This window comes from Chelonoidis abingdonii, chromosome 18, assembly GCF_003597395.2.
Source record: "Chelonoidis abingdonii isolate Lonesome George chromosome 18, CheloAbing_2.0, whole genome shotgun sequence".
NCBI lineage: Eukaryota > Metazoa > Chordata > Testudines > Testudinidae > Chelonoidis > Chelonoidis abingdonii.
The window spans coordinates 16,640,440-16,668,191 of record NC_133786.1 but is presented as its reverse complement, the minus strand read 5'-3'; the positions used below and the strand labels follow the sequence as shown (position 1 = coordinate 16,668,191).

Genomic DNA, 27,752 nt, shown 5'->3' with positions numbered 1-27,752 from the left:
GACTGGTGTGTGTACCTGATGGTATGAGCCCCTTTTGAGGGCCTGGAACACCAGTTGTACATCCTCCTCTCTCCACTGTTAAAGAGTAGAGCTAATTTTGATTCCATTAGGAGTCCATCTAGAGACTGCTGAGCTGAATTCATGTTGGGCCAATGATGCACCAGCACCAAGGCTTCCCAACTAAGAGCTGAAATCACTGAGTGCTGTGTTAACTAATGGGGGAGCCTGAAGACCTATCATTAAGTGGCTGGCAGAGCGGAGCAGTTTGCAGCATGTTGGAGCAGCCCATGGAACAGTGAGCGGAGTGAAGCGGTTTGCAGGGATGGCTGGAGGAGCGGCACAGCTGATGTAGTGGAGCTGGTCATGGTGAAGGCTGCAGCAGAACTCCACGGAGAGGTGGAGCAGTTGGCCCTGGCCCATGTAAGGTGCCCCTTAACACCTTGTGTGGACTTCCCCCCACCATTTCCACCCAGGCTGGGGGGTAAAACTCTGCAGATAAACTTTTGAATTCTGAGGTGGCACTGACCAGAGACTTTCAGGTTGTTGGACTTTGGGGTGATTGGGCTTAAGACCCTAAGGGGGAAAGGACATTGCCAAACGTACTTGGAGGTGGGTTTTTGCTTATGGTTTGTGTTATAATCCTGTTTGTGATGTTTCTCCAGTGGGATGCTGCATTGTTTCCTTCCTTTATTAAAAGGATTTTGCTACACTCAGACTCCGTGCTTGCGAGAGGGGAAGTATTGCCTCCTAGAGGCGCCCGGGGGGTGCAGTATGTAAGTGTCACAGGTCACTGGGTGGGGGCTCGAGCCGGTTATGCATTGTGTTATTGAAACAGAACCCCTGGGTACTGAACCCGGCCCTTGTTGCTGCCAACTCAGAGGGGCAGAAGGGTTACATTACAAATACGGAGATGTAACGATTTTATAAACAGTATGTGACCAGGTCAGTGCGGGGGGGTTATTGTATATTGGGCTATTAGAATCTCCTGTATGAGTGTACTGATCTAACTTATATTGGAATATTTATTATGTACCTACAATGCTCAAATTCAATGGGAATCTGTGCAGGGAAGTGACACAATTGCTTTCCAAATAAGAACAGCAAAACACATTCTGGGAAGACCATGGGGCAAACTATTAGCTTCTAGGATCCCGTTTCCAACAAGTTGCAAACATTGCTTTGCGAGAGCTGGGAGTAACCGCATGAAAAGGGCTATAAACAGTGGGAAAAGTGACTAGATTCCTGTGAAGGAGAGTAAGTTGCCAGGGGCTGAGCTCCATCAGGAAGAGAAGCTGACACTGAGGCGAGAGGTTCTGTGGAAGAGTTAATAAGGATTAGTTCTCCGAGGATCCCCGTGTGGAAGATGATTAACCAGCCAGGCATATAATCTGTTTTATTGTTGTTAAGATCAGTTTTCTCTGAAATGCTTTGGTTATAAATAAATGATTCTTGGTTTTGGTCATGGATTACTACTGTTATTGCCTTGGAGGGAACAGAATTGCAGGGTTTGGACCTGAGTCGGACCTGCTGAGGCTATCACGGTTAGCACCAGGGGACTGCAACCCAGGGCCCAGGCAGAGAGTGGGAGCATCACATGATTCCGCCCCAAGAGACAGGTGGAGCCTGAGATCTAGTAGGGTTGTACTCACAGAGACCAGGAAGGGTCAGAGGTGATGGCGACCTTGTCCCTTTCAATAACCCTTTCATCTCTTTCACCTCTTCTGAATGTTGCTCTAATTCCCTTCCTTGCATCAATGCTCTCCCATTGTAAAAGTAATCCCTGTTTTGCTGACTTGTCCGCATTTCAGCATGGGATACAGCAGGCCTGGTTCCCTGGTGAGTGGGTAGATGGTGTGTGTGGTCTGTGACGGGGTCGTCTATGTCTCCATCCCTTCTCACTGACTATCCAGATTCCACCAAGCCTTACACCAGTGGCAATGGGAGGGGATGCTAAATAGGGATTAGGAGATTCAGTACTTAAAATATTAACCTCTGCCTTCAGGCCACCTGTTTAAATCCATGGGATTTTTCTAGATTAAATTTCTTCTTGGGTACGGCTATTTGTATGTCAGTAAAGAAAACTACAGTGACAACTTTTTGCAGAGTGACAGGAAATCTCAAAAAAACTCACATGTACTGTAGATGGAAAAGCCCTATTAGATCAGTCTAGTCCATGGGCTACTGTGAGATTGTCACCCTGTCTGCTCTGTCTAGTCCCGTTTTAAATGACTTTGATGGTGCCAGTTAGTTGGAGACTGTTGCACATTCTGAGATCTTATTAAGGCATTCTGGAGATCTGTCCGGGTTATAGCCATTAATGGCCACACTACCTTCTACTGTAGATAGACTTTGCTTGTCTTGAAACTCAGTCACAATCAGGGTTGAGCAGAACCCAAGGCAAAATCCTGGCAGATACTTGGCCTGCTTATACCACGGACTTGCATAGATGCAGCTACCATAGTGATGAAATCTCCAAGGTCTTAGTTTCATCTCATTGCTTCAGTGGGGAAATAAGCTTATGAGGATTACAGTATCAATCCTTACTGCAGCTACAGCCTTTGACGGACTCTATGGAAGTGTTGACCGTGCAGCATTTGGCCATGACAAGCATTCACACAGGCATGGACATGTATTATCACTCCTAGATCAAGCTGCAATAACAATGCCTGCAGCCAAGCAATGTTCCCAGCATAGGAAGGGGAAGATTCCCCCCAGAGAGGGGAGTGTGCTGACTGTGGGTCAGCACAGGAGCACAGTAGGTTGCCAGCACACAAATCACATTGGAGAGATGCAGAAGCAGCTCAGCAGTGAAAGGCAGGACAGAGCCAAAGTACTTCCTTAGATTCCATCACAAAGATGTTCCTCAGGCTTTACTCAGTCATCAGTAGCTGCACCAGGCAAACTCCTAGTTTAGACAGGGGCTCGCTGCATTGTTTACAAGTTGTTTCCTCCTGCTTGGAACCCACTCTTCTCTTGGGGAGAAGGGAGGAGAGGAGGTCTTAAAAACCTGGGTTTTGTCTATTCTGCATGGACATGGTATGTTTCATGGGTACTTTCATGGAGGCAAGGATCTGCTCCAGTATCCTTGGCCAACATTTCCAATTCCCTTCACTATTGTGCAGGGTTCTGACTACTATGCTCCACTTCAGAGGAGGCTGCATTTTGTTGGAGAAATGGGGAACCCAGTTTTTTAAGTTGTGAACACACTAACAGAATATCATCTGCCTGGAATTCAGGTCTGTAGCACTTACAGCTTGTTTAGAAATTTGGGATGAAAGGGGCTATGGAAATTTAAACTAGATGTTAATATATAATATATGAATACAACAGCCATTAGCTGATTTCTGTGACATTGAATCTTTCAGCCAGCCAAGCCCCTGGAAAGAGGGGTCTGCAGAACTTCCAAGCACAGCAAATCTCCACAGTCTCTTCCCTGTTCTCCTCGTTCAATGTCAGAAAACTCCACCTTGCGCTGTCCTGGAGAACAAATCCCACAAGGGAATTTCTTGAGTTCAGAAGACCACAGCCCTTCCTAGAGCCTTGGGAAAATGAATCAGGAGTCTTGCCAAAGCCAAGGGGCTGTAGAATTGTCCCCAATGCCTATGTACCTCGTACAGTGTTTGCTCTGTTATATTCCTCTGAGCATTGCTTTAGCTGCAACCCATTTTGCCCCCTCCTCTGTGAGCAGAAGGCATGTCAGGCCATGTCTACACTACGCGCGAAAATCGATTTTAGATGCGCAATTTCAGCTATGAGAATAGCGTAGCTCAAATCGAATATCTAAAATCGATTTACTCACCCGTCTTCACTGCGCGGGATCGATGTCCGCGGCTCGCCATGTCGATTCCGGAACTCCGTTGGTTTTGGTGGAGTTCCGGAATCGATATAAGAGCGCTCAGGGATCGATATATCCCGTCTAGATCAGACGCGATATATCGATCCCCGAGCAATCGATTTTAACGCGCCAATACGGCGCGTAGTCTAGACGTGGCCTCAGAGTGGCATTTAAGACAATGCTCACTTGTGTGTGCTTTTATGCAAAGAGCTGGGATCAAAGATCACTTGCACTGGATATGCATGCCCTGAAATCCATATCAGAGTGTGATTGGAGGGCAGCCAACCAGTGCAGTGTTAGGTCATGTAATAAATTCTCTGAGGGCTTGAGGAAGTGTAAGGAGCATGCTGGTGTGGTGGCGCGTTTGTAGGATTTGTTGTTGCTTTCCAAAAGACAATGGGACTTGTCAGCCTCATTTGGACATGTGCCATAATGCAGTAGCAGTTCCGCTGAGGCTCGCACCCCATGTCACAGTTAGGCATGTTTTTTTCCCTAGCTAGGCCAGTGGGAGTCCGTGGGTCAGCTGGGAGGAAGAGCAGTTTGACTCTCATTGCCTCCCTAATATAAATATACATTCATCTCAGCAGCACAATAAACACAACAGCCAGGTTGACCTCCACAGGTGCAAAACTTCACCCCTGCCAGCCTGAGGGTGAGCCAGTTTGCTGTCACATGCAGTCAGCGGGAGCCCCCATAAAGTACAGTTCCAATCTCTTGACATCTCATGGTAGCATCTGCATCTTAATGTTGAGCCTCTACAATTCAACATAATCATATACTGGTGCATGAGCAAGACACGATGTTCTTATCTTGACTGCCTTTCCCTTCCTGCTGTTAAGTGGTTGAGGAACTCTTCCGTTCCTCCTCAGGGGCATAGGAAATAGCAGAGGGAATTGAAGGAGGAGGTGAGATGATGACTAAGTGGGCGAGGAATAGCAGTTTTATGGGTAGGGCACTAGACAGGGACTCAGGAGATCTGTATTCGGCATCTGCTTTGCCACAGATTTTCTGGTCAAGTCACTTAATCTCTCTCCACCTCAGCTTCCCCTCTGTAAAAGAGGAACAATAATATTTCCTTTCTTCCCTCCCTTTGTTTTGTCTTTTGAGATTGGAAGCTCTTTGGAGAAGGTGGGCTGCCTCTCAGCGTGTGTCTGTGCAGCATGGAGCACTGTGGACCCTGATCTCAGTTGAAGCCTGTAGATGCTACTGTAATATAAACAATAACTCATGGCTGCTTGAAACCAATTCTTCCCACTGGTTGCCAAGTGCCTGCCCCCAAAAGAAAAAGAAATGCTCAAACCACAGGTCATGATGGATGGTGTAAACCAGAAAAAAAAAACTGTAGAAAAAGCCCCGGTAGATAACTTGCTATTAAGTCTGTGAGGAGGACGGAAATTCCATTTTGCAAAGGGGTTTTGCGGTGTTGCCATTTTGGCTTTCATTCCAACTTTGAAATTCTCCACAAAAGAAAATTTTTGGCTTTTTCAATGTATATTATAATCTATCTTATAATACAAAACAACAAAAAATATTGAAATGGAAGCTAAAAATATTTTGTTCTACAAATGTTGAAATGGGACAACTTCTCCCTCCCCCCTTGCATTTCGAGAAGCGGTTCCATTTTGATGGCACTGGCATCTCTGATGGAGAGTGACTCAGCTGAAGTTTTTCTGAGCAGCTCTACTTTTTATATCATAAGACAGCTGGAAGCTGAATTGCCCACTCCTCAAGAACAGGGTTCTGTTTTACACTCTCAAGAGTTTATTAGCAGTGCAGTCGCACCCCCTACCCTCATACAGGATTCTAGTCTGAAAATCCTACTAGATTCATCACAAATTTAATTTGAAAGAGATATGTAGCTTGGTTACAAACTCAACCAGTAGTTGATGGGGTGGAATTGGGAAAGGAGTCTGTAAACCGTGCACGCAAGTGCATGCTTCACTCAGCAGTATATTTCCCTTGGTTACTCCCCCTTCCCCTACTGCAAGATTTAACAGAGGAAGCAGTGATACTATTCTTCAAAGCCTTCCTAGCTTCAGCAATAGAGTATTTGAACAGGAAGCTTCTGACGATGGAGACAACTCAAAGAAATGTCCCTTCTTACCTTGCCTTGTCGATCTTCAATTTGTTGTGTTGCTGCCTTCCTCTTGGAATAGCTGCTCTCATCTATTCTCTCAGAGTAAGTTTGGCATTTATTTAAGTGTATTTATTTTTTCGTTGATATATTTCCAAACTTTGATGTACAAATATGGTCTTAAAATGTGTGTTACAGAGAGAGTTGGAGAAGCTAACCCTAATTTTCAATGCAAAGGTGTTTAAACTTTTGGATTTTATTCCCAGAAGTTATAGGGAACAGTGCAATTTTCCTTTAGCAGTTTTCTAGGGCTGCTTTAAGCAAGTTGTGGGAATTGTTGCTTCCAAAGTTGAATTGACTGGAAAGGGACATATCTCTTGAACTGTTGCTTTGGTGGTGGTGTTGGGTGTAAATGAAGGATATGCATGTGAGCACTGAGTGTGGGCTGTTTGTGTGCCTTGTGAGTGGAGAGACACAGCACTGACTTCTGTGTCCAGTGTTCTGACCATTAGCTTCAGGATGGGGATTTTTGCCTCCTTGGGACAGTAGCTGAGGACCTTTGCCCTGGAGAGATCAAATTCTGCCATGGGTGTCCTTGTGACCAATGCATTCTTAATCCTCTTTCTGTGTATTCACATCACACAACTAACCATGTAGATAGATCCACAGTTATGAATATGTGCTGGGACAATTCTGTGCGTAAACAGAGGACATCAGTCCCTGACATCACAGCTTCCTTCGTGAGGATTCATTAGGAATTGCATTTTTCATCTATACAAATCATTTGTACTGTTTTTTCCCCAGCTCTCAAAGATATGGAATTTTATAGGCAAATCCGTCAGTGAGCTGATGTACTGAGTAGGAAAATTCCTCTACTTGAAACCTTTGTCTGTGAAAGGTTGTTTTTTTCTCCATTTTATTGAGATACCCAGCTGATGTGTATTTTCTCCTGAGCAATAACCAAATGACATGTTGAAGCTGTCATTGCCCTAAGAGACTTGTTGATCGATGAAGTAAATACACAGGGATGAGAGCATGGCCACTACCGATACTCTGGTGAGAAGTATGCCTCCACTTTAATTAGCCTTGCAATCTCTTCAAGCAAAGACCAAGTGCGTGGCTGGGTTTCAATGCCAACATGTGCCCAGTCCGTGAGAGGTTTGGTGACTGGCCAAGTGGAGAGGGGGCATGTGACAGGTACCTAGCCAGATCTGCTTCTTCCCGCTAGAAAACATGGTTTAAACTGGCAGCAGCCTCTCCCACCAGACTAGGGAGTAAGGTAATCTCATCAGAGAGAAGTCCTTCCCATGGGGAAGAACACAAGCCAGATGGCTATGGAATTTGGGGAGGGAACAGGAGGGGAAGAGGGTTAAAGGCATTTGAAAGGTTAGAAGTCAGGAAGGTGAGGGGCAATATTTCCAGTCACCTTCATTTTTCGCTCTTTTCTCATGGCTCGTCCTTGGCCTTACCAGCTGCCATTATAGCTGTGCTAAAGATATTTTGCTGAGTTTGATCTCACATTCTTTTCCAGGTAATAAGAGCCTTTAGAAGACCTTTCCCTGATATCTAATCTAAGGTCACTTTCCCAGGAGAATCAGTTTCTCTGTATGCCTGGGTTTCTTCCTCCTTCATGGATGTTTAGGGTTTCTGCAGTGGAGAGTACTTACTCCTTATTTAATTCCAGTGATGGAAACAAAAGTTCCTTTTGCATATGTTGATTTTCAGAAGAAGGAATAAATATGTACATAGCTCATGAAACTGGCGATGACTCCATAGCATTTGTTGTAGCAAGGTGATACGTTAACTGTTGCTAAAAGCCAGATTTACAAACATATTTAGGCACCTAAAGATTCAGATAATCACCTAGTGGGATTTTCAGAAGCACCTAGACAACTTACTCCCACTGAAATCCTAACTTTTTTAAAATCTGCCCTGAGTACTTACACAGCCTTCATGTCAGATATCTTCTTGCTATCTTTAGGCTAGCAGAAAGAGACAGAACAAGGTCCAGTGACTGGAAGCTGCAGCTAGAAATATTCAAATAGGAAATAATACTCAGTCTTTTAGCGGTGAGGGTAATTAAACATTGGAACAACTTACCAAAGAAAGTGCTAAATTCACTATCTTAGGAGTCTTTAAATAGACATTGCGCATCTTCCTAAGAGACATGCTCTAGTTCTGCCACAAGTTATCGGTCTCAATAGTGTTCACCTGTGTACTGAGAAGAGCAATTTCCTCCGCAGCAGGAATGACAGGGTGAAATTCTCTGGCCTATGTTATACAAGAGCTCGGACTAAATGATCAGAGTGATTCCTTCTGGCCTTAAAAGCTCTGAATTCTTTAGAAAACCGATAGATCACATTCCGAATACCGCAAACATTCAATGAGCTGCCTACAGATGAGCAAGCCACCACAAGTTATTCACAAAATTATCCACCCAGTAACTTCCAGTAATGAAATAACAGCCAGTCTGTTTGCAGGCCAGTCACAGACCAGAGGAGTAAAATTTGTGGAATAAATCGTATACTGATTGTACTTCCCCAGCAGTATCCAGGAATGCTTGTTCTGTGAAGCAAGGGTGTTAAGCCCCAATTCTGCACAGGTTTAACACTATGAACATAAGTAGTTCTACTAATGTCCATGGGGTTACTCTGATGTGTAAAGCTACGCGCATGCAGTAAGTCTTTGCAGGATCAGAGCTTTAGTCTTGAGGCCTGTCAAATTTACTTATAAAAAACCCAGAATCTCTTAACCTTTTATTTTCTTCTGGTGACTGAATGATTGAATTTCCTGCTTTGTATTATTCCTTCCTCCTCTACCATACTGTGATGCAGCAAACAGGGTGTGACAGAAAGATCCTGAAGAGAGCTGATTAAAAATAAAAGGACCTCCCAAAAAAATCACAGAATTTTGATGAATATTTTTTAATGTTTTCCATCCATGCTTTGACCAGCTCTCATCCTGCATGTCACTGACCTCTATCCAGAAACCTAACCTCCTTTCCTCTTGAGTGCTCAGCCTCCTCCCGTGATGGTCTGATGGAAAGGAAGCTAGCCACCCTGTGACTTACTTTCCCACCTGTAAAATGGGCATAGCCGCTCTCCCCTACCTCACCGGGGTGCTGTGAGGATAAATTCACTAGTGACTGTGATGGGCTCAGTTACAATTGTGATGGGGACAGATAAGTACCTAGGATAGATGGATTCCCCCAGAATTTGTTGAACCTCAAGGCATGCTGGAAAGCCCATCTCTTTGAATGGGTATGTCCAAAGGCTAAAACAGCTAATGGTGGGATTTCTGACTGGTGGAAAAGTGCAACGTGGGAGGAAAGATCTTGGAGACATCGCGGTTAGTTTGCTGAAAACATCTGCTCAATTGCAGTGGCAGTCGAAAAAGCTAACAATGTTAGGAACCGCTAGGCTAGGGATAGATGAGACAGAAAATATCATAATGCAGGTATATACATTTGTGATACGCCCACACCTTGAATACTGTGTGCAGTTCTGGTTGTCTCATCTCAAAATATATATGTATTAGAATTAGGGGTCTGGAACAGCTTCCATCTGAGGAGAGATTAAAAAGACTGGGACTGTTAAACTTAGAAAATGGACGACTAAGGGGGGACGTAACAGAGGTCTACAAAATCATGAAGGTTGTGGAGAAAGTGAATAGTGAAGTGGTACTAACCCCTTAACGCATAACACAAGAACCAGGGGTCACCCAATGAAATTAATAGGCAGCAAGTTTAAAACAAATATGAGGAAGTACTTCTTCACACAACACACAATTAACCTGTGAAACTACTTGCCAAGGGATGTTGTAAAACACCAAAAGTACAACTGGGTTAAAAAAAGACTAGATAAATTCATGCAGGACAGGTCCATCAGTGGTTAGCAGCCAAGATGGTCAGGAATGCAACCCCATGCTCTGGATGTCCCTAAACCTCTGACTGCCAAAAGCTGGGAGTGGACGACAGGGGATGGATCACTCGATAATTACCCTGTTCTGTTCATTCCTACTGAAGCACCTGGCACTGTCAGAAGACAGGATACTAGGCTAGATGGACCATTGGTCTGACCTAGTATGGCTGTTCTTATGCGTTTTAAGCTATGTTGGTCATGTGACAGTTAATCAGATGACATGTAGTAGATGAGAGGAAGACATGCAGCTGCTTTTTGATTGTTTCTTTGTAATTTCTATGTCCTTGTGTATAATGACATCACACGGCGCGTTGGATGGGAGCCCTTGGGATGGGGTTTTGTGAACCTGGAATTTAAATAACTGTTTTGATGGATGGGGTGGGCTGTGCTTCCCTTCCAGGTAGAGAATGCAGCTGGGACGGGTGACATGGAGCGAGCGTCCCAAGCTTCCCGCACTGCCCGCATACTGAATATCATCGGGATTGTCGTAGGAGTAATTTTTCTCATCATTGTAATTGTCATAGTGGTAGTGTCAAAAAGCACCAAGTGATAGAAGCCAGCGTCACCTTCAAAAAACTCACCGGTGTTGGGCAATAACCATGTATCCAAGTGCGAGCCTCCTACTTACTCAAAGAGTCAGTTGGGTGCAAAAAGCCCAAAATGGGAGTTCTTGGCACCACTGACACTGCCAGCCAGAAGCTGTGTCATGCATAAGCACCAGCCTGTCCTTTTTAGAAGTGTTTCTCCATAATTAATTGCTTTGCGCTTTTGAATTAACCAGATTAACATGTTTTTCTCTATTGGTACGCAAATATATTGTAACAAGTGACAATAAAAAAGGATTTGTATACAAGTGTCTCCCTACAAGTTTGTTCCATATTGCATTAATATACAGGGCCAAAGAATCAAAGGTGTTAATGTAACCATGAAACTACCCAGTGTTAAACAAGGTTCAGGGTTTGGTGTACAGAGACCTCAGCCTGTTTAATACCATGGCCAACACACCACTGAAGATCCTTTTAAACTTTTTTAAAGATACAGAAACAAAAGGAAAAGTGTTGCAAAATATATGGTCTTGGCCAGCTAAGCCATATTATTATTAGACAGAAGGGAAAAGGAGAGGGATGGGAAAGAAAATAACAAAGGTGCGGGAAAGGAAAGGGCACATACTCCTACGTGAGGCACTAGTTTCGCGTCCCAGGGAGTGCTCCGGAGTTAGCCAGATCTCGTGGGCATGGTGAGGTCATCTGAGATCCCCCTCTTTGGCCTGGTCTGGTCACGACATCTCTTGGGATTAGGACAGAAAAGGCACAATGGAGTCACACTATATCCCAGAAGACCGTGGAGATGGCAGCCAAGATGGTGACGCTCTCACCTTCCCCTTTTCTCATCTTCCAGTCAGCTAGCATTCACATCTCTCCATCCCTGATTTTCCCTCAAAAGTCTGTTTTTAAAGACCCCAAAAGGAGCTAATAGGTATAATACCCATCCTCTCATTTGTTTTGTCCATCAATTAGGCCTATTTTCCAACACACCAGATTGGGTTCATTGATTTCTGGCCCTACACCCCTTGTTTACCAGACATGATGCTAACACAGTCCTTGAGTTCTATCAGGAGGCCTTTTTCATTTGGACTAATTCAGTCTTTGTTTTCTTTTTGTACCTTTTCCGATTAACATTCATTGTTACAGGTTATTGGAACATTTCTTAAACTTTTATCCACTGTCCCACAAATGAGCTCACAACTCAGGTAAATTTATAGGCCCAGTTTTTACAACAATGCTGACGTAAATGGTAAGCGACAGCTCCTGTATTTGTTTCCTGCTCTGCCATTGGACAGATGCTCTTTTACTATGCTTCCTCCTTTGTAAAGGTACAGAATGGGGAGGTAGGTGGTATTAGGGTTGAATGCACAAGCCTGATACCTCTGGAGAGATGAATTCAAATCCACTCTTAGACCCTGATTCAGGAATGTGTTTAAGCTCCATTAACTTCAATGGGACTTGAGCACATGTTTAAGCACTTTACTGAATCAGGGACTTAGTTTCATTAGATTTTGGATTTGGAGTCTGATAGGAGTCTTGCCACTGGCTTCAATGGGAGATGAACTGGGTTCATAGTTCACAGGTGGCTGAGTCTGGTAGGTCTCATCCTAATCACTGCTTATTTATATCCCAACCACCATCACAGAGTTCATCCAGGAGTTGGAGTGTCAGGGGGGGCTATTGGACTGGACTGAGGTACTGTCAGCACAGTTGGAGAGGGCCACGACTGTGGTGTGACAGGTGACAATTTCCTGGACAAACCTTAAGCTTAATACATTTTGGAGTGCATTGTATTAAAAATGCAATTGCTTATGTGCTATTGTGAGATTGTGTGCAACTTCTCTAGGAGGAGGGGGTATGCTAATATATTTCCTCCAGTTATCAGCCCCTTTGAAGCTTTGCCCTGTCAAATCCATTGTCTGGCTGATTACCTATTCACGTTTCTTCCAGCTGGATTTTCCAGGGACCCAACAGACAAAGAAAGGATTCTTGAATAAATACCCTGAGTTTAAACTGATGCAGAGAAGCCTTCATTCTGATCCAGCAAAGGGACAAGGCTTCTGGCTCACGGAGGGTCCCACTCTTTAGGGCAGGGTTGGAAGGACTGATATCAACTGGAGCCCTTGTGGCGAGGAGGGAGGAGGTGATCTCTGGCAAGCTTATTAGCGTACATGTAGGTTCTTTTCATGTTTTTAATGTTTGTTGTGTAATACTTTTATCGTAAGAATAAATGTGCTTGTTTAGAAAGAGCTGTGTGCTAATTTATAACTGTGGGAAGTTACACGGTTATCAGTCTTGGCAGCAGAAGCAAAACAGGCTTGCTTAGTTAGATTGTCATTTGCTGGAGATAACGCAATGAAGTCCGGGAACTGTTCAGCCTGGAAATACCCGAGTCAGGAGGGAGCTAGAGGCAGGGCTCCATCTAAGAAAGGCAACAGCTATGGGAGGATTAAGGGTGGACGACCCACATGAACTAGTGTGATTTTATAAAAAATTTATAACTAGTGTTATTTTATAAAAAATAAATAAACACTTTTTTGGCAACATCAGCTTGATGCAGCTATCTTTTACTCCAGCTCTTCTTGCATGGCTGCCAAAGACAGAGGCCCAGGGCAAAAACCGTTCAGATTAAAGTGACTGCACGCAATGGAATATTGCAGCTGCTTCTCCAGCTGCCGTTACAAGGTGTTGCTATGCCTATACCTATGGTATCTTCACATTCAAAAGAGCCAGAAACAAGCATTTGCCACATGTTTGTAGCGTCCATAGTCAGTTAGAAGATGGTTGACTTTTTCCATACAAAAATCTTTATTTTTAATCAATATGCAAGGTGACTTGTCTAACCAAGAGACCCCTTCTTAGTGGTGCTCTCATGTTCTAGGATTTACAGAGCCGAAGTACAGAACCTGGGATCCCTCAGGGTCCAGTAAAGCTCTCCCTGCTCCTGCCATCAATGGAAAAATCTACTGAGGTCAAGTCTTCAGCCTCAGATCCATTTTCTTTTCAGGGCATCTCAAAATCTTTCACTCCACAATATTTTTCTTTCAGAGGGCAGAAAACCTCTGTGCTCTAATGGAGCCCCTGCTGCTTGGTAAACATTCAGATGGGGAAACTGTATCTCTGTTGCAATCACTCTTTCCTATGCTCTGGGAAGTGTGTGTATTTGTCTTTCTTTCATGAAGCATGAGTTACGGTAATTAGAAACTAGGGGCCCTAGTCTGTGTGGTGGGAATGGCCTGACTCCATTGAAAATATTGCACCTAAGAATCTCCCCATTCCCAGTCCTTTCTTTTCAGACCATTGTGAATTACAGTATGTGGAAGAGAATTTGGGTGCTGGTGTGTGTGTCTGGGAGGGGCCTCCCCCAGGCAAGCTTTTGAAAGGGTATTTACACAGGCTGGAGGTATGTGTGTAATATTTTCACAGACCCTTGGTACTGTTTGGGGCTGCTCCTTGCCTTACAAGCCTGTTTAACCTAATGAAAAAGCCCCCTTGTGGGCAACTGGCTGGCTCTGGGGATCAGTAGTGGACTGCGGAGCATTTCCCTGGTATGATTCTGTCTGCCTCAGGTCAAGAGTAACCAAAAGCTGCTGCTGTCTGGTGGTACCCTCTGTGAAATCATTTGATGGATCTCAGTACAGTTACCAGCAAGCAAATGTCCAAAGCCAAGGGCATCCTGGCTGCGAGCCCTAGCACAGAGTGTTTCTAGGACTGTTTTCTAAGTTCTTAGGCAGGAAGGAAAGGATCTATATATGGGGAAAGATCTGAGTTCTGCTCACGTAACGTACCTTTTCCATAGATAGAGAACTCCAGTAAATACCCCAGAGCTGCCTCTCTGGCTCATCTCCCCAGCACTAATGCTCCTTTGCCCAATCCCTGAACCTACTGGCTACAGTTCTGCACAGATGGAGAATGTGAGGCATAGGTTGTTTTGAATACAGCAGTTTCCCTTCAGGCTAATCATCTTTCCTGTAATGCACTCCCAGCCCAGTTAATGGGAGCCATGTGTGGGCACAGCCATAGCCAGCCCAGTGGACCTGGTCCAACTAATTCTAAACAAAGCCGTCGTTTCTCTCCAGATTCCACCAGACTGGGTGACACCACTTTGAGAGTGTTACGCAAGAGGGTGAGGTGTTTTTCCCCCCCACAAGTTAGCATTTGTAACTTGGAAAGAACAATCTGCTTTTGATTGGATGGACAAGGAGAGCTTTTCTCAAGCTATTCGCATCTCTGGTGTCAACAACTGCTCTGACTTGCAGCCGGGGCTTAAAGCGGCATGAAAAGAATGCGTGGGGTTGGCAGTTCTGTCATCTGCAAGCAGCAGTGCTTAAAGCGCATCCCCAGGTTGGTTTCAGTTTTTGGTTCGGTTTGTGACGCCCTTGAGGCACCCCCCGCACCCACACTCTGTCAGCACCGAGTGTAGCTGAGCTGTGATAGACTGTGACCTCCTTAGGTTTCATAAACTAAGCAGGGTGGAGCAAGCACTGTCCTTGGATGAGAGCTCTGTAAAGACAATGAGAAGCTGCAGGGAGTCACGTGCCTCCCCCTCTGGGTTATAGAAGTATTTGTTCAGGATGAATTAATAAACGTCCGATGAAGCTTGGAGCCTGGATTAGGCAGTGCTTTTGAACCCAGATGATCTGCTTTCTGTTGATCCTCACCTTGGACATCCCCAGACCAGTGCTTTTTGCTATGCCCTGAAATGCTTTCCACATCCGCTCAAACCAAATCTAAGTCTCTCCCTCATGGCATTGCAGAGCACTACAGCTCAGCCACCCCCTTGCTAGGTAGCTTGTCTAAGTTCACCTGTTGCCACCAACGGAAATAGCCAACCGGTTCCATTCAAGGCTTGGCTCAAACGGTTGGAATTGGCTGCCAACTTTTGTTGGAATCCCAGTTCCAAATAATGAATTTTGGGGTTCTCTGGCCATGCTGAAATATTTTTTTAAAACACTTGTTTGGGTCGACCTGAAAAAAAATATTTTGCTGAATTTTTGGTGAATCAAAAAGTAAAAGAAAATTCATTTTGGGTCAAATGGAATATTTAGTTCTACAGGAAATTGTGTTTTCTCTAGATTTTGAGTTTTGTTTTTATATTTCTGTATTTTTAAAGTAAATTGAAGGACATTTTGAAATGAAAAGTCATTAAAACTTTTCATTCTGAAAGTATTCCAGGGTTGGAATAAGTCAAAACAGCAGATACTTTGTTTTTTTCAGTCAAAACAGTTCAGTGAAACCAACACAAATTTGTGACATTTTTGATATCACCAAATCTGTATTTTTCACCAAAAACAATTTTGGCCAATTTTTTTTGCCTGGCTCTAGCTGTGAACTCCATTACTTGAGACATTTAAACCTGGACTGGACACCGCTTGGGAAACTGTACTCAAGAGAGCAGCCTGGGATAGGCAGAGGGGGCTGGAGGAATGGGATAGCTGCTGCTTGTATTGTGACACTTCCTTCAGGAACTCTTGCCACTGCCTGCCCTCAGTGTGAGGAAGTCTTGTCTGTGCCCGCAACGTGAAACCACTAGTCTTGGGCAGCACAAGCACTGCCTTCCTGCCCTTCGTAGGCCTCGCTTTCTCGGTACAGATTACCGATAGGCACATATCTTCCCCCTGAGTTCTCAGAATGGCCTCTGGCACGCCCAGCCCATGTTCCACTGAATAGTCACAGAACTCTCAGAGCTGCTATTCCCTAAAGGAAAAACACATACCAGCTTGCAAAATTCAACTGAGGATCACCACTCAGCTCAGCACACTTCAATATATACATAGAGTGAAAACACGAATAGGTTTATTACAAAACAGAGATACAAGGACAGCAAGTGAGGATATTGCAAAGCAGTGGTTACACACAAAACAAAATCATAACGTGCTTTCTCGAGCTGACACTTACCCAACAAGGCATTCAAATATTTCCTATGAGAGAGCTTACCCCACATCCTTTTCTCAGCATTTTCAACCAGTTTAGCTGAGATTACTTCTCATCAAATCAATCCTGCTGGCAGTCCTCACAGACTAAAGGAATGACTGGAGGTTCATCTGCACCCCAGATATAGTTTCAAAAGCTCATTGCCTTATGCCTAAACAAGATAACCCCTGCTGGCTTATTTTTTCCTGAAGCCCCTGCAATCAATTAATTAGAATTTTGCTCTGACTGTAAATGGATGTCCTTTGGGAGCCACACAATGCTCAGTTTGCACATGATGAGCCAGAGTGAAATATGCGTCTCTGTCTTGCATGACAAAGGTATGTTGGATCACCTAGTGGCCTGCCTTAACTCACAGTCCGAAGGAACATAAGTTTTAGTATATATCCATAACTATTGACATGTTTTCCATACATACATCTTGCAATGATTATGACGATCAGTGTGACACAGACTTTCATTAGAGACCTTACATGACCCCTTTTGACGAACCCAGGAGATCCCTCTACATCTATGTACTCAGGGGCCATCTGCCGCTTGGTGTCAAGGGGTCCTTGGGTCACATGTCCCATCTCTCAATTCTATATTCTTTGATTAATGCAGATGCCAATGCAAAATCACATGCAGGTTTGGCTTTGAGAAGCCCCCACCCCAGCTCCCTGTGCTCCCTGCCCCCTACAACTCCTTGCCCCTCACATAGCCAAAGTACAAGTTTGACCCAGGCGCTTTTTTCCCTAAGGCCAGCCCTGCCCTTTCCCTTGTGCCAAGGATCTTTCCTGCTCATTTTCAGCAGGACTAAGCAGGTCGCTTGCACGCAACCAGACTCAACACAGCCTCAAAATCTGAAAATGTGCTTTTGGAATGGTTTGGGGTCACCTCAACACACTGTATGTCATAGCCGGCCTCTCTCAGGGCTTCCTCCACCGACTCCTGCTCCAGGTAGAGGCAGGAGAACCTGCGCTGGCCTACCATGTAGTAGGTTTCTTTCAGGACTATCACCATCACCAAGTGGCCTCCTGGCTTTAACAGAGAACTGATGTTCTTCAGTGCTGCACGATAACTGTTCAGGTCTTTGCACGCAGCTTCCAAGCACAGTGTGGAGAGCAGGCAGTCGGCCTGGGGCAGAGACACAGGGGCCAAGATGTTGGATTTGGACACATCGCATTTCAGAACCTGCTTGACTTTCTTTCTCAACTTATCTTCCTTCTCAGCCCACTTTTCCCTGCAAGAAATGTTATATTGTATACTATCGCATGATTTTCAGTCTGTCCATCAGATCTCAGCAAGGGGATGTTCAGCGGACTCGAAAGGCAGCACATTTAAAACTAATAAGAGGAGAGACTTTTTCCACACAGCATGCAACTAACCAGTGGAGCTCATTGTCACAAGACACCGCTGAGGCCAAGAATTAGACAAAAGGATCTGATATTTACATGGATAATAGCCAGTTACATTACAGTAGGGATTAACCCTGACCAAGACCTGAAGGGCTATAAACCCTCCTGCTTCAGGGCATAAGTGAACCCCTGACTAGCTGGAGTTAGGAGGAAACTTTCCCTGGATGTTAGGCATTTCACAATTGGCAAACTGCAGAGCAATGCAGCAGTAGCAAGAAAGGATATTGGTGTGACTTGCCATTCCTACTGATCCAGGAGCATGCAGAACTTTGGACAGCTCAGCATTTTCTCTTTGCATAATACCTTATGCGCTTCTGATCTATGGAGGGAAGGAGGAGGCTCCAGTGTTTAGCATGCTAACCCAGAACCCTGGAAACCTGCAGTCAGTTCTGTGCTCTGCCACAGATCCTTCTGTGTGGCTTTGAATAAGTCACAGTCACTCTGTGCCTCAGTTCCCTCTCTGGATAATGGGGGTAATGTCACAAGGGTGTTAAGAGTCAATGCATTAATAAAAATAGAGTGTCTCTCAGATACTGTGGCGATGGGGGCTGTATGAGTTTCCAGATAAATAGTGTCTCATGCCTCTAATCTGCAGCACTTCTTCCCCCAACCCTCCATCATTCCAGTCCTGAGCTGCATCCTTCAACAGCTCTGCTTGAACAGCCCCCTTGCTGTTCCAGTCATGGGCTCTCCCCACCCCTCCAGCTTTGCCAATGCACTTCTGTCCAAACCTGTATTCCCTGACCTTTGCTATGCCAGTCCTGCTCCCCCTACACACAGATACATGGCTCTGCTGAGGCCCCTCAGTCCTAACCTACAGCACTCCTTGCTCTTCCAGCCTGGCACCTCTCCTAAACTGAGACTGCCACTGGTGTGGATTTCAATTAAAATCAAGTAGCTAAAACTATTCACTGCCCTTTGAAAATATAAGGGCTGATGTACTTGGCAATATTTATGTGGATGTTTAGCTCTGGAGAGAGATTCGATAGCAAGTCTCTGCAACACAAAGCCCCACATCAGACTGAAACGCCATTGCTGCCATACACAGAGACAGCTGCTCTATCTAGATACAGCTGTTGTTTTATTACTGGTCAGTTCTGTTACCTCATTCACACTATGGCCATTTGCAGACCCATGTCAAGACACGGGCCCCTGTTCCAAGGACCTTGCTCTCCAGGCTAACTAGAACTTTTTATTCTAGACAAGCTCTCAACAAGGTCCCATGAGAGGCCCCTGCTGGCCCAGAGTGGAATTTTACAGACATTACATGCTATTGGGAAATAGTTTGTGTTGTTTTTCAGGTTTCAATTTCCTGTTTAAACCATAACCTCACAGGAAACTAAAAAGCGAGACATCTTCATTCCCTGCCTTGGCCAAGCCGCAGGCTGCAATGACTGAACCATATTCAACCAGAGTAGAAAAAGGACGAATTGAGAGAAGCAGGAGTGGGATCAGTGTTTGTTCAACTGCACTCACACAGTTGGCAGTAACTACTTGCACTCCATTGAATGAATGTCCTGGGAGGGGTAATGCCCAGAACTACAAATCTGGAAATTACCAAGTAAGGAGAAACTCTGACATGGCGCAGCAAAGGTGATGTGTACAGAAACCTGCTTACCAGAACTGGGGAATTTAAGTAAAGGTCTCTGACCTGGTTGTTCATTTCAATATGACTTTGGATTCAGGTTTCAGATCCCTCCACATATGCTTTTGAAAGACACACACTGAGTCCTTTCCATCTATGGTGGGAGCAATGGCCATGTAGTCAAAGCAAAGACCTGTGTTCTAGTTCTTACTCTGCCACTGACTTCTTGTGTGATGTTGGGCATGTCGCTTCCCCTCTCTGCACCTTAGTGTCCCCATCTTTAAAACGGAGATTAAAATGCTTCCTTATCTGTCTATGCAGTGTAGTTGTATCCATGTTGGTCACATGATATTAGAGTCACAAGGTGGGTGAGATAATCTCTTTTATTGTACTAACTTCCATCCAATAACTTACTCCAACAAAAAAAATTACCTCACCTACCTTGCCCCCTTATCTGTCTGCCAAGGTATTTATGCTATGCCCATTACCATGGTATTTCACGTTCCAGAGTTGTTATGAAGCTAAATTCACTAATGTTTTTAAAACTCACAGTCAACCTCTGGAACTCATTGCCAGGGGATATTGTGAAGGCCAAAAGTATAGCTGGGTTCAAATAGCGTTAGATAAGTTCATGGAGGATGGGTCCATCAATGGTTATTGGCCAAGACGGTTAGGGACACAATCTTATCCTCTGAGTGTCCCTAAGCTTCTGTCTGCCAGATGCTGGGACTGGACGACAGGGGATGGATCACTTGATAATTGCCCTGTTCTGTTCATTCCCGTTGAAGAATCTGGCATTGGCCACTGTCAGAAGACAGGATATAGGCTAGATGGGCCTTTGGTCTGAGCTGGTATGACCGTTCTTATGACATGGAAGGTGACTGAGAACTGCAAATTATTAGTACATGTTAGAATACTTATTTCAGTACAATAGTGTCAAATTTAGATTGTAAGCTCTCTGGGGCAGGGACCTTTTTGCTGGATATTTGTACAGCACCTAACCCAAGGGGATCCTGATCCCTGGCGATGCAGGGGTGCTGGAACAATTTTTATAGTGGGGATGCTGACAGCCACTGAACCTAATTTGTAAACCCTGTATATAATGCAATCAACTTCAAGCCAGGGGGTACTGCAGCGTCCCCAGCCTCCTTACTTCCAGCACCTATGTGTGTAATGCATCATGTTACCTAGAAAAGTCTCCGTAAGGTGGATCCTTTTGAAATAGAGAGATTTCAACATGAAATTGTGTCCTGAGAATTATTATTAAAGCCTCCAATCATGAAAGGAAAAATGACAAAATCTATGCACAAAGAAAATGTTTGCTCTAAATTTTCAAAAGTGACTAGTGATTTCGGGAGCCTCTTTTTGGGTGTCCAACTTGAGCTACCTTAAAGGGAGCCTGATTTTCACTTGGAAAGTGCTAGATTTAGGCTTCTTTTACAGCATCTCATTTAATGCACCCAAAAAACTAGTCATCTGGGAAAATGTGCAGAACTGGTCAGAAAAATGTCCAAACCAAAGTTTGATGGAAAATGATGGGGGAAGTTATACAAAGATGTCCATGATTTTTTGTTTGTTTTCCAATCAGCTGCAATTAGTGTAAAAAAAATTGAAAAAAGTTACTTAAGTTTGAGAAGCATGCAGGCTTCAGCGCTTTATGAGGAGTATGGGAGGCTTTCCTGATAGCAGCTACAGGGAATGTGTGACAGTTGTTCTGTTTGCAGCACTATGCTAGTCAACATTTTTACACAACACAGAGATAAGCCCTAGGCCCTGATCCTGAAACACTTATTCGCTGCTTCACTTCAGGCAATGTATTATTATTTATTATTTGTATTACGACAGCGCAGGGGTGCTGGAACAATTTGTATAGTGGGGGTGCTGAGAGCCATTGAGCCAAACTGTAAACTCTGCATATGATGGAAACCACTTCAGGCCAGGGGGTTCTGTGGCACCAGTAGTTCTAGCAACTGGCTTGTGGGTACTATGGTAATTAAGATAATATCATAATAATTATAACTAATAATAATAGTGACACATGACCTACAGGGTTCAGCTGGCAGCTTTCATACATGGCAGTTGGATCCATGAGCGAGAGCTTCCAGTAGATTCCCATTTCTTGAGCCTCCCTGTGTCTGTCATATGTCAGCCTGTTGGGTGTCCTAGTCAGTTTGTCATTGTGTTTTTACATTATACTCTAGTAAGAGGTCCCCTCCCCTGCAGGGGTTCATTTCAGTGACAAGACATGTTTTCTCTCGCTGGATCATCAGTAGCCAGGTCTCCCTCCCTTACCTGTCTCCTTCGAGCTCACACACATATTTCACCACTGGAGTCCAGTCGAACGCTCCTGGCTCATTCTTCAGCCATTTCTCCAGTTCCTGGCGGTTCCGGTCTGTATAGTCCGAAGCGATGATCTCCTTAAAGTTCTCACAGGCGGAGAGGAGCTGATAAATGGTGGGGCCACTGCCAATGTCAATCAGGGTGTCACCTTTCACCCCACCTGGTTTGGAACGTCAGGGAACGAAGTTACATTGGCGCGTTGCATGACCCATAAGTCAGAGAAGTTGTACTCACTACTGATTGGGGTTTGGGGTGGGGGTGTTTTTTTTTTATCTGCTTCTTTGACGCCTCATGTGAATGGTATGTAGGATGGAGCATTACTCCAGCAACAGCCTCATTACCTAACGAGGTGTGTGCTGGTTAGGGCCTTTGCCTAGGACTAATGAAATCTGCCACAGACTCGCTGTGTGACTTTGGTGCATCACCTAATCTCTCTGAGCCTCAGTCCTTCATATGTTAAGTGGGAATAACAATCCTGCCTTTGTACATCTAGTCTATTTAGATTATAAATTCTCTGCCGAGGCTGAAGTTGCTCCTTATTCCCAATTCCTTGTTTGTGGTACTAGCTTCCTATCCCTTGTTCCCAGTTGTGTATTTAACCTCCACAATTATTTAAAAATATGTCAATGTAAGACTAATGATTTTTAGAAATTTCATCAAATGTAACAAAACTTCAGGTCAGCCGCGGTGCACCTCAGTTCCTTCAGAATAGTCTAACAGTGACAGGGATGTGTCACTTGGGGTGACCCAAGCCTAATTTTGTCATGTTCAGCCCATCAAAACCCACTTCCTTACTTCGTAAGTAATCGAATAATCAGATCATTATCTTTTACATTTGTATCAGTTCAATCGCATTGATCAATATATTTTTAAACCATTTCGGCCTTTGAATAAGGATCTCGGAACCATGAATAAGGAACCAAGAATAAGGACTTGAGTCTCAGAGCTCTCTAGGATAAGGATTTCTTATGTGCTTGTACAGCGCTGAGCACAAACAGGGTCCCGATCTCTCTACTATCGCAATAATCATTCTATGGCACTCATTATCATAGCTGTTCTGAGACCATGATCCTGAACATGCTTTAAAAATGTTGCTAGATTAGATTAAACAACTAGAAAACCAGAGTAGGGAACCAGCAGTGGGAAGGGTAACCCAGAATAGCTTAGTTATAAACTGCTTAGCTGTGAGCCCAATCATATGCTATAAATTGCTGTGGAGAAGTTGTCCAAGGTTTGTCATAACATCAGTAACCCCTAATCCATTTCCAGGTTTAGAATCCAGCTGTTATTTTTCGTAACATATAGCAGGAAAGAAATCAGATTAATTTATGAAGAGGAGGGATTTTTTTTAAATTCCTGTGATATTAAAGGATTTAACAGCTTGTGCAACAGTAAGGACCATTCCAGATTGCAACATTGATCATAGTAGGATGCAGGGAACCAGGTCACCTGCTCCTTTTACTAGTTGCAATTTCCAGTCCATCCAACTCAGTGATTTTAATTCTCATGAAAGTCGGGGGTTGATGACACAGATGGCTCCCTACTCTGGGTCTCCCATCCTGACTCTGCCATTCCAGCCTTGGGCCTCACCCTCAATTCTGCCACTGCATCTCATTCTTGAGCCGCAGCTTCCACTCGCTCTTCACCTCCTGTCCTCTACCGCACACAGCTCTGCTAATGCAGCTCAATCCTATACCACAATACGCTTGTGATTCTAATCTCGAGCTTCACTATACACCGCTCTGCAGATGCTCTTCAATCCTGACTCACAGTCCCTACCTTTCTCTAGTCTAGGTCTCCTCCAGTCGCAGCTCTGCCAATACCCCTCAATCCTGACCCATGGCACCTCCCATTATTCCAGCCTCAACCTCTCCAGAATTGATATTGCCACTGACGTATGGATTTTAAAGGGGAAAATCAAGTAGCTGAAACTAGCTGCAACACTTAGAAAACAAAGGGGCTGACATACTCTGAAACACTTTCAGTAGCTTAGTGTGCGTATGTAGCTCTAGAGATTAGTGTGTGTGACGTACAAAACCCCAGATCATGCTGAGCCATCATGGCCTCTACGGCTGCTAATTACAATTGGAAACCCTTTCAAAATTATTTATTGTGTGCATGCACCAGACATGCTATGAGTATGAAGACAAGACTCCTGTCCCAAAAGCCTTACTACCCTTATAGAGCCTTGTTGTATCCTGTCACAAATAGCATTATTAAACGAGCATGAGATCACAGGACAAGGGAAAAGCTGAGAAAGTCTCAGCCCCAGTGCACTATGCCTGCAGGACACTGTATTCACCTGAAGTGAATATCTTAAACAGGCTTCTCAGGTTTAATTCCAGAATTTCATTCCCTTGGCAATGACTGGAACGGAAGGAATAGTAGGTCTTCAAATACACAGCAGGGTCAAAATCTTTCTGATAAGCTTCTCCCCCTGTGAAACTAGCTGGAGATTCCATCTTGCACAAACAACCTCTGCTCTGTATTTGTTCCCAATGGAGACTGATAGCTCTTCCTGTTGATACTTTAACCCCTCCTTGTACTTGCAAATTTCACTTTCACTTCAGACTAAGAAATTTTTCGGCTGAAAGAACCCACAGGTTCTGCAAGATTTTCTCAGTCCACAGAATCGAAAGAAGCAGCGGCAGAAAAGAATATACGGGGAAGAATGTGTCTGAGGTAGGGTCACCATATTTTCCCAAAGGGAAAACGGGACACCGGGTGGGGCCAGCCTGAGGTTCCCCTGTTTGGGGCCAGCCTGAAGCCCCCTGCCACCCACACGCGTGGGGCTGGCCCAGCCCAAGCTGCTCTCCTGAGCCTTCCCTCCCTCCTTCTCAGGGTTGGCGTTGCCGCTCTCTCACCTCCACCCCACATTTCTCCGTGTCCCATGAGTGGTTGCAGCACACTGTTTTGGCCAACTGGGCATTTGTCCCATTTGCTCTTGCCAGCTGATGCTCAGCTACGCTGATGCTCAGCTGGCAAGAACAAATGGGACAAATGCCAAAAAAAGTGGGGACGGTTGGGACAGGGCTTAAAAAAGGGACTGTCCCAGCCAAAATGGGACATATGTCACCCTACTCTGAGGCTATGTCTACACTAGCCATGGGATGATGATCTGGTCCTGAGTTCAGATGATCTGGTCTGGTTGGATCTGGTCTGGTCCGGAGCTCAGTCAAATGCTCCCAGCTCATTCTGCAGCCATTTCTGCATCTCCTGGCGGTTCTGGTCCATTTAGTCTGTGGTAATGATCTCCTGGAAGGTTTTGCTGGTATATGGTGGGGCTGGTGCAGATATCAATCAGGGTGTCCCCTTTATTATCGTCTGATCTGGAATAAACAATCCCAACTTCTCGGGACATACAGCAGCAGGGGATGGATGATAAAATTGGATGGATAGAGGCTGAGTTTAGTAAGCTTAAGGATTTCTCCTCTACATTTCTTAAGCGTTTCAAGAAGGCCATTTCCCATGAGAGGTAAAATTCAACGAGGGACCCTGTATACAGCATTCCCCTCACGCAAGGATGTCGGTAAAATGCTTTGAGATCATCATGTGAAAGGTCTATTGTGACAATGAGCAATGGATACAACAGTCTGAATAGATGTGATGTAACAGGCTAAAAACTGTCACTTAGGCTTGCTTGAGCCCCATTCAAATGAGAACTTCAAGGTCTGGGACGGTGAAGTAGGAAGAGTCACCTTACATGCCGTGTTGCTGGTTATGGATAGGCAGCCCTTGACTGTAGTGCCCAGTGGCTGTACACAGATGGTGTACTGCCAAGAAACAGGGCGTGACTATGGCTCACCTTCCATCCAACATTGCACATAGAAGTACCCTGGCTCCAAGGTGAGGGAACAAATAAAGCAGCAGTGTTGCATCATCTTATCATGTTAATTGTGAATTTTGCAGTATTTGGCATTTTTGTTTACAGCTGAAACTTCAAGTATCTTCCAGGTGGTCACAAGCCCTGGAGCATGAACAGCCTGGGACAAACATCTGCTGCGAGTGGCACCACGGAAACTACGTGACGGGCAACTTCTGGCTTGATGGCCCATGCTGGCTTCTTTAATATCATCAACTCATCCGTGCAATTCTGGGACTAGGGCTGGATGGAGGATTGCATGGTATGAGGAGCTGATCATACCGCTAGAGAGACTGTAATCTAGGCACTGGGTGAGATGGGATAATTTACACTGTCCTGATTTGTGCGGTGAGCACCATCTCCCATGCTTTCTCTGATGCCTGCACCCTTTGCCCTGAAAAACCCTGCATGCGTGCTCACCATTTCTCTCTTCTTTATCCTGTCATGCTGCCATGGCCCGGTACTGTTCCATCTCCTCCAGTGTTGCTCCTTGGACTTTGAGCAGACCCATTTTTATGCTCCCCTTCTTACTCCCCCACTGACTATGGATAACCCACCTGACTCGTGGGCACGGTCCAGTGCTGTCACTGCACAAACTGGAGTTACTGGTCATTTCTCTGGAGGACAATGTTACACTCAATGCAGCTGTGCTGATAGGCTCTGTTAACAAGAACCACTGACCCATCCCATTCTACCACCAGGGGTGAAAAGTAACTAAGAAAATCTCCTTTGATAAAAGATAAATCCAGGTCTGCAATCATGTTTCAGTTAAAATAGCTCCAGCTGTAATGCAGCATTGGTGCAGACAATGCAGAGCACAACACAGCAGAAATTCACCACCTAATAGCTAATAGCCTGCTAGTTAGGGCAATCAGTAGAGGGGTGGGAGAAGTTCTCGTCACTGCTCTAAATAAGGCAAAGCAGAATCTGTTTTTTCCAGGCTACTTGCAAAGTAGCTCAAGCTACTGGCTAGTCTGGGCTTGGTCTTTCACTCCTGCTAGTTATTTGAGAAAAACTTAAAAAGTCTCAGGTCCCTCTGAAATGTCATATGTTTGGCCATCTCTATTCACTATCTCCTGCCTACGTCTGCTAGCTTAACGGGAGGATAAACTTATCTGGACATTACATCTTACACAATGGATCTGTGCCTTGCCCTCTGATCCTGCTGGATACCAGTAGCCCTTCCTGTTGACACTTTTAACCAATTATTGCACATGCAAATTGCATTCTTCATGCAACCATGGGGGGTTTCATTCTTCACACTTAGATAGATTCTTGCAGAACTCACAGGAAGCAGAAAAGTGTTTGTTGATGGAAGAGAGGGGGAATGAAATATATCTGAGTTGGTGTTTAAGGGGAAACTTCAGGGGCATTGGAGCAGGGCACGTGAGCAAGCTACAGGCTCTCACTGAGCCGCTGTTATCATTTTTGGTGATGTGTGATGGATCCCCAAGAATGCATCTGCCAAATGCGCAGTAATGGTATCTGCAACATCTTTTCACCTGTTTTGGATGTATTCTGCAGTGGTGAGAGGTGTACATTGGTTGTGATTTTTCCCCTTTTGGGGAGAGAAAAATTGTAGTGGTATTTCACTCAACTTGCCTTTTACATTCAGCACTGAGCCTCTGCTTTAGAGGGTTTTCAGGAGAGAATTTAGAGCCTTTCACTTGTGTCCCCTAAAGAGAAGAGAGGACTGACTCCGGGTATGTTTACACAGGGGTAAAAGAGCTGCGGCATGGCTGTGGCTGGTCTGGTTCCAGAGCTCGGCCTCCAGTCCAAGCAGAAATGTCTATGCAGCAATTTTTCAGCCCTTGAATTCAATCCCCATGAGCCCTGGTCAGCTGACCTGGGCCAGACTCAGGTTTTTTATCCCGGTGTAGACATAGTGATATAGTTTTAATCCAGATATAGTAACCTGTAAATCTCCTTCTGAAAAGGTAATAAGAAGACCTGGAAACATAGATTATTGCATATGGGAAACAGACCTTTATTAGGCAAGCACGGACTGGATGGAGATTACAATTATTCACCAAAACAAATCATTCATCCAAACCCATGGGCCAATGCAGCTGTCAAGCCCCAGCCAATCAGTTCAACCTGATCAATGCTGAAATCACAGCGAGGTTGTTGCCGTTATTGATGACAATGTGTACAGTGTGAGCCTTGTTCTCAGTGCTGGGAGACAAGACTCCCAAGGAGTCATGATGCCTGCCCCAAGCAATTCACAGTCTAATGCAGATGGCATAGAAAAGCACAAAGCTAA

At 44.7% G+C, this 27,752-nt stretch overlaps 1 protein-coding gene and 1 long non-coding RNA gene across 2 annotated transcripts; one reads left to right on the top strand and one right to left on the bottom strand.

Moving 5' to 3' along the window:
• The first annotated feature begins 44 nt into the window (after positions 1-44).
• On the top strand, positions 45-12,621 carry LOC142047906 (uncharacterized). The gene is made up of 3 exons (XR_012657223.1): positions 45-3,700; positions 3,998-6,014; positions 10,230-12,621. It is a non-coding gene; the product is annotated as an uncharacterized LOC142047906 (long non-coding RNA).
• Positions 12,622-16,148: 3,527 nt separating this feature from the next.
• On the bottom strand, positions 16,149-24,107 carry LOC116834180 (nicotinamide N-methyltransferase-like). The gene is made up of 3 exons (XM_032796118.2): positions 23,930-24,107; positions 21,580-21,787; positions 16,149-17,527 (listed from the first exon to the last, which is right to left on the bottom strand). The coding sequence occupies exons 1-3, from the start codon at positions 24,087-24,089 to the stop codon at positions 17,101-17,103; spliced, it is 795 nt and encodes a 264-aa protein (XP_032652009.1). The 5' UTR covers positions 24,090-24,107; the 3' UTR covers positions 16,149-17,100.
• Between the last annotated feature and the right edge of the window lie 3,645 nt (positions 24,108-27,752).